The 6,295-nt window shown below is 56.3% G+C and overlaps 1 protein-coding gene across 2 annotated transcripts; it reads left to right on the top strand.

Moving 5' to 3' along the window:
• Window positions 1–265: 265 nt before the first annotated feature.
• Window positions 266–5,787, top strand: ADPRS (ADP-ribosylserine hydrolase). Of its 2 annotated transcripts, none has more exons than XM_033115175.1 (6): window positions 266–758; window positions 3,195–3,291; window positions 3,568–3,775; window positions 3,967–4,058; window positions 4,400–4,500; window positions 4,959–5,787. In XM_033115175.1, the coding sequence occupies exons 1-6, from the start codon at window positions 545–547 to the stop codon at window positions 5,249–5,251; spliced, it is 1,005 nt and encodes a 334-aa protein (XP_032971066.1). In that variant the 5' UTR covers window positions 266–544; the 3' UTR covers window positions 5,252–5,787. The 2 variants fall into 2 exon arrangements, with proteins under 2 accessions (XP_032971066.1, XP_032971065.1); XM_033115174.1 differs by having other exon boundaries at window positions 293–758; window positions 3,874–4,058.
• The last annotated feature ends 508 nt before the right edge of the window (window positions 5,788–6,295 follow it).

Genomic DNA, 6,295 nt, shown 5'->3' on the forward strand with positions numbered 1-6,295 from the left:
AGCTAGGCCAGCAGCCACTGGGCTCTAGCGGCATGACCTCTAACCAGCTCTGCCCCAGGTGCACCCTTGCCTGCTCTCTTGATGCCTAGGGAAAGCCCAAAGTAGAATAAGGTCACAGTGGGAGGTTTCGGGGGTGTGGGCCTGGGCCTGAATCCAAGAGCTGCGTCTGCCAAGGGAGAGTTGGGGTGCCGGGCCACAGAGTGAGGCTTTATAAAGACAGGCCCCTGCGGGCAGTGGCCTGAAGGGCAGGGCTGCCATGGTCCGATGGTCCTCTCGGGGACCCTTTAGTGGTGACACCGTTTACAAGTGGGGAAATGAGAGCTAAAAGCAGAGGCCGGGCCGAATCCTACCAGCGTTACGAGACCGACCGCCCTGGTCCCACGCACGCGGAGCCGCGCCTCCCGGCCGCTGGCTGGCGCTGTGGACAGAGGTCGGCGCTGGAGCTCCGAGCCGCGGGGCGGCGCTGTGGGGCTGGGGTGCTGTGGGCGAAGCGGCGCCCTGGGGCTCCGCCGGCCGCACCGGAAGTGGCGACGGGTCCGCGCGGATGGCGGCGGTGGTGGCCATGACGGCGGCTGGCTGCGCAGGGGCTGGAGCGGCCCGCTCCCTCTCTCGCTTCCGAGGCTGCCTGGCTGGCGCGCTGCTCGGGGACTGCGTGGGCGCCATGTACGAGGCGCACGACACCGTCAACCTGACGTCAGTCCTGCGTCACGTCCAGAGCCTGGAGCCGGACCCCGGCTCTCCGGGGAGCGAGCGGTCAGGTGGGCAGGGCCAGGCGCAGGTGGGGACACGGGGCGGGGGTCGCCCGCTAGGGACGCGGCCTCCGGGGAGCGCGGTGGGGAGAGGCGTGTGTTCGGCGACCAGGCTGCCTAGGGCGGCGGGGTGCGGATCTGATGGCCCGCTGGCAGCTCGGGCTCAGCGCGTCTCTCCGCAGCATTTCCCAGCTCGGACCATGGCAACACCGTTCTCCCACCGTACAAGCCAGAAACTTGGGCGTCATCCTCCTAAATTGCGCCTAGTCCCTAGTGTATACATTCTAGTGTGTACATCGTACCGATTTTACCTGTCTCACCCTTCCTCTGGAATCAGTCCACCACCAGTCCATTCTGCGCACAGCAGGGAGTGCTCTTCTCAAAACAGTTCGAATCGCGGCCTCCCCCGCATGGAACTCTGTAGTGATTTTCCATTAGCCTTAGGCTAGAGCCCGATTCCTTAACTTGTCCTTCCTGGCCTGCGTCTCCAGTTTCATCCCACACCACCCGTGACCTTGCTTTCTGCTCTTCACTTCCCCGCACACGGGGCTTCCTCTAGCCCAGGTCTATGCCCGTGCTGTCCCTTGCCTATTAAAACTCTCCCCTCTGCTTCTCCCTACCCTTGTGCATTCAGCTCCTCACCCAGATAGCTCAGTATCAGGTCTGAGGTCCAGCAGAGAATGATTCTTCTAGGAGCGCATGTAGTATAGTAAGGAAAAGGGGCCCTACTCAGAACCCTGGGGCAGGACAAGGAGCTCGAGAAGGAAACGATTTGATAGGAGAAGCAGGGATCCTGGGTATCAACAAAACAGAGAAATTTTCAAGGTGAAGACACTGGTCACTGGTGCGCTACAGAGAGGGTACGAATAGGAAAGTCTGGATTTAAAAATGTATTTTCAGTAGAAGCTTGAAGCGTAGAAGTTAGATTTCAGTGGGTTTAGAAGGAAATGGAAAATGAGGAAATAAAGTATGGTTTGGTATGAAGGGAAGGAGAGAGAGGAATTATGATGGAGGTAAAGACAAGATAAAGGCCAGGGATCAGTTTCATTTTGGTTTGATGTTAAGATGAGGGAAAACCATATTTTAGGTTGAGAGGTGTTTGGGGACCCTTTGGATGCAAGTGGCAGAAAACCCAACTGACAATGGCCTGAGCAAAAGGAGAACATACTGGCTGAAAAGTCCAGAAGTAAGTCTGGCTTTACGCGGGACTGAATCCAGGGGCTCAAGCCCCCTACCTTCTCAAGACCCAGCTCCTCTCCTTGTTCAGACCTGCGTTCTTCTCAGTGGGCTTCACTCACGGTGGCTTCCCATGGGGTGGCCCCCACAGCTCCCGGCTCAGCAGCTTCAGCAGAAGAAGAGTTTCTCTTTGCAGTAGGCCCCACAGAAGTCGCAAATTGAGTCTCATTGACCTGGTAGCATTAGCTCCATGCCCTAATCACATGGACTGAGAATGGGAAAGAAATGGTTCCTTGGGGAAAAAACGGTGTAGGGACCAAACAAAGGGAGAATGGGTGCTGCTCCACCAAATAAAGGTTGAGGATACAGGAGAGGGGATAAGGGAAGAACAAGGTCTTGGGGGAACTGGGCTGGGGGTGGACGAGAAGAGAAACCCCTCCCTCTAGGGGAGACTGGAGAGTATACCTCTAGATACTTCCTAGTAAAGTAGGTGGTGGGGACCTCCTAAAAGTGAAAGGGGAGGAGAAAATGGGGTTGGGGCTTGGGGTACACGGAGAACGGGTGGCATAGCAGGTGTCAGGAATGGGAAAGGGGGCTCACTAGGGAGTGTGTTATGTTCTCTGTAATTGACTCTTCCTTCAAATAAAACCAAGCCCTTGTCCCTAGCCCGTTTATGGCCTGTTTGAGAAGTCACCACATAACCAGTGGTGCCGTGTTAGAAGTGCCAGAGCAGTACTCCCGGCCACCCAGAGGAAGGAGATGGAGCGGAGGGAGGGAGGGGAGCAGCCCCAGCTGCGAAGGACTTGACCCAGGCTCCAAGACTGATCCTGGGGGCATGTAGGGGAGCGGTGGGGTATAAGGTAGGTGAGGAGGGAAGGGTTTTGAATGTCAGGACAGTGAATTTGGACCTCACCCTGAAGGCAACTTAGGAAGAATTTTCTGGCTGCACGTATCGGCTGGGTTGGAGGGTAGGGAATGTGCAGGAGGTTTGAGAGGCCCAAAGCAGGTCATAAGACTAGAGCTACAGTGATGGCAGCCAGAAGCGGGTGGAAGGTTTTCCTTCATAATTAACGGGACATGGTCACTGACTCAAAACAAAGAATTGCTGAAAATCCCAAGGCCTGGAGCCCAGGAAACTGGATGGGAGTAAGAGGCTGGCTTAAGACGTTCAAGAAGTGATAAAGAAAAGGAAAGAGCGGGAGGCCAAAGCTGCCCCCTCGAGCCCTGCAGCTCTCCCCACTCCCTGCCTCCCCCGCCCTATCCCTGCAGAAGTGTTGTACTACACAGACGACACAGCCATGGCCAGGGCTCTGGTGCAGTCCCTGCTGTCCAAGGAGGCCTACGACGAGGTGGACATGGCTCACAGGTGAGGGGGGATGGGCCTGGGGTGAGGCGAACCAGGTGGGCAGAGCTATTATGCCCCTTGAGCAGAGCAGTGATGTCCGTGCATGCTGGGACTCTCACCCTCAGCAGGTCTGTTTTAGGTCCACTGCAGCCTCCCAAGATCGAAATGGCAGCACCGCTGATACAGGTTTCATAGGTCCCCAGGGCTTCCTCTTTTCCCAAAACAGCCAGATTTCTTCTCTACCGAACCTCACAGTCATCTTTGAAACCCTCATCCTGTCTCCCTTCTGTTCCCTAGATTTGCTCAGGAGTACATGAAAGAACCTGACAGGGGTTACGGTGCTGGAGTAGTCACTGTATTCAAGAAGCTGCTGAGCCCCAAGTGCCGTGACGTCTACGAGCCTGCCCGGGCCCAGTTTAATGGGAAAGGCTCCTACGGCAACGGGGGTGCCATGCGGGTAGCTGGCATCTCCCTAGCCTATAGCAGCATCCAGGATGTGCAGAAGGTAGTTTGGGCAGGCTGGCTTCTGGGCTGTCCCTTCCCTCCCGCCTCTTCTCTGGGTTGTGTGACAGCAGGTCTTAGCCTCCACTGCCTTTGCCCTAGTTTGCCCGGCTCTCGGCCCAGCTGACACACGCCTCCTCCTTGGGTTACAACGGTGCCATCTTGCAAGCCCTGGCTGTGCACCTGGCTTTGCAGGGGGAGTCAACCAGTGAGCACTTCCTCAAACAGCTCCTGGGCCACATGGAAGAGCTGGAGAGTGATGCCCAGTCTGTCTTGGATGCCAGGGAGTGAGTATGGGATGCAGGCGGCTGCAGGTGTTTCTAAGTGTGCATGTGTATGGGGTGGGATCCTCTGGCACTGCCACAAGCTGAGACCTCCCTTTAATTGCAGACCCTGGGTAGGGGTGGGAAGAGCCCCTTTGCCTTGGCCGTGCTTCAAGGCTCTCAGCGTCCCAGAGAACGAAAGAAGCAGCACACACCCAGCCTTCTCCCACTTCTTGTCAGGACACGTAGGCCTGGGTGTCAGCCTGGCCACACCCCCGCCTAACCCTCCCACATGACCCTCCCTCTCCCTGGCATCTCCACCCAGCTGGCTCCATTCTCCCTGAAATCTCACCCCTGACCCACAGGTTGGGCATGGAGGAGCGTCCGTACTCCAGCCGACTGAAGAAGATTGGAGATCTTCTAGAGCAGGATTCGGTGACCAGAGAGGAGGTGGTGTCCAAGCTAGGTGAGTAGTCCCCCCCACTTGTCATCCTTCGGGTTCAGGCTTGGGCTCAGGGATGGGAGGGGGGCATGGAGTCCCACGTGCCATCACATGTTTGCCCAGGGCTGCTATGACAGCAGAGCCAGCTCTGTAGGGTCCTTGGCAGGTTGTGAATGAGCACAGCCCCTTCTTGCTGTCGGGCCACGGCACCTTCAGCTTTACAGATAAATGTCTCCAGAAATGGCAGCTGGCCACCAGTTCTTAAGCTAATGTTGACAACTGATGTTTATTTATATAACAATGGAATTTTTCAGTCTCCCAGCCAATACGTGGGAGAGCCAGGATTTGAATCCAGGCAGTCTAACCTAGAGCCTGTGATCTTAATCAACCTGAAGCTGAGAGTATTGACTTGTGGCCAGTGGCAGGAAGCTTGGGGACGTGCCGGGGTAGGGTCAAGTTCCCATAATCTGGAGTCCCCACAGGGAATGGCATTGCTGCCTTTGAATCTGTGCCCACCGCCATCTACTGCTTCCTGCGCTGCATGGAGCCCGACCCTGAGATTCCGTCTACATTCAATAGCCTCCAAAGGACTCTCATCTATTCCATCTCGCTTGGTGGGGACACAGATACCATTGCCACCATGGCTGGGGCCATTGCTGGTGCCTACTATGGGATGGAACAGGTGCCAGAGAGCTGGCAGCAAAGCTGTGAGGGCTATGAGGAAACAGACGTCCTGGCCCAGAGCCTGCACCGGGTCTTCCAGAAGAGTCTGTGAGGGCCACAGCTGCTAGGCTCCACCATGTCCAACGGGACCACCTATAGCTCAGGTTGAAAACCCTGAGCTTTCTCGGGCGTGGCTCCCTGCCTCAGCCTTCCTGCAGCATGGACAGAATGCAGCGCTGGGGCTGGGGTCTCTTCGGGGAGGTCATTGGACCAGTGAGTGAGGCTCTTGTGCTGGCTTTCCAGCTTGCTGCAGAGCCTCAGGCATACCTAGCTCCTCCGTCAGACGTGAGGGACCAGGGCAAGCTGTTCTGGATGGTTACTTGTGGCATTTTCCTTTATTCACTAGGACGTGGGATTGGGGAGGTGGAAATAATCTGCAGTAGCATCATTTCTCCTCATTGGGATTTAGCCCGGTTGCCAGAAAGCCTGTCTTTGACTAGGCAGGGCCCCCGAGCAACAGGTTTCTATGGATGGAGGAGACAGGTACTTGAATCTAGCTAATCTAGATACACACCTGGCCCTTGGCTGTGAGGGGCTTGTTAACGGCTTCCTTTGGAAGTCACACAGCAATAAAGAGTCTTCAGTAAATCCCACCAGTTTCCTGTGTTTTTCCTCTGCCCTGAATGGATTCTTCCCCCTTGACTTGTGCCTAGTGCTTTTCTGTGTCGTGCAGTCCTAGGAACTAGGATCCCAAGGTGATGATGAGCTGCTGGGCTGTCAAGGCAAACTCCTCCAGTTCTTTCAGCCAGCTGCATTGTTCATCCAGGAAGGGCAGAGCCGGCATGGTTTGGTACTTTTTCCTGTCTACCACTCAGAGTGGCCCAGGCAGGAGGCAGGAACAAGCCAGATTTTCCTGCTCTCAGGGCCTGACTTCATAGGTTGCTCCCCAGGGGGCCCAGGCCCAGCTAGGCCAGAAGTGAGAACCCTATAGGAGGATGCAGAGGGCACCTTCTGTCACTGGGCTCCCGGCCTTTGGATGGGGAGGCACATCATCACCCTGCGTGCCATGGCAGACCGAAGGCTGTGCCTCATTCTGCATCTTGGGCCCCAGTCAAAGGCTTCGGCCTGCTCGGAAGTTCTGAACACCATCCATTTC

This window comes from Rhinolophus ferrumequinum, chromosome 9, assembly GCF_004115265.2.
Source record: "Rhinolophus ferrumequinum isolate MPI-CBG mRhiFer1 chromosome 9, mRhiFer1_v1.p, whole genome shotgun sequence".
Classification (NCBI taxonomy): domain Eukaryota; kingdom Metazoa; phylum Chordata; class Mammalia; order Chiroptera; family Rhinolophidae; genus Rhinolophus; species Rhinolophus ferrumequinum.

Excerpts from the sequence above, each read along its gene's own strand:
- ADPRS (XM_033115174.1), top strand. The coding sequence starts at position 545 with ATGGCGGCGGTGGTGGCCATGACGGCGGCTGGCTGCGCAGGGGCTGGA. Across the intron at positions 3,292-3,567 it reads GAGGTGGACATGGCTCACAG|ATTTGCTCAGGAGTACATGA; the intron begins GTGAGGGGGGAT and ends TCTGTTCCCTAG. Across the intron at positions 4,501-4,958 it reads GGAGGTGGTGTCCAAGCTAG|GGAATGGCATTGCTGCCTTT; the intron begins GTGAGTAGTCCC and ends GAGTCCCCACAG.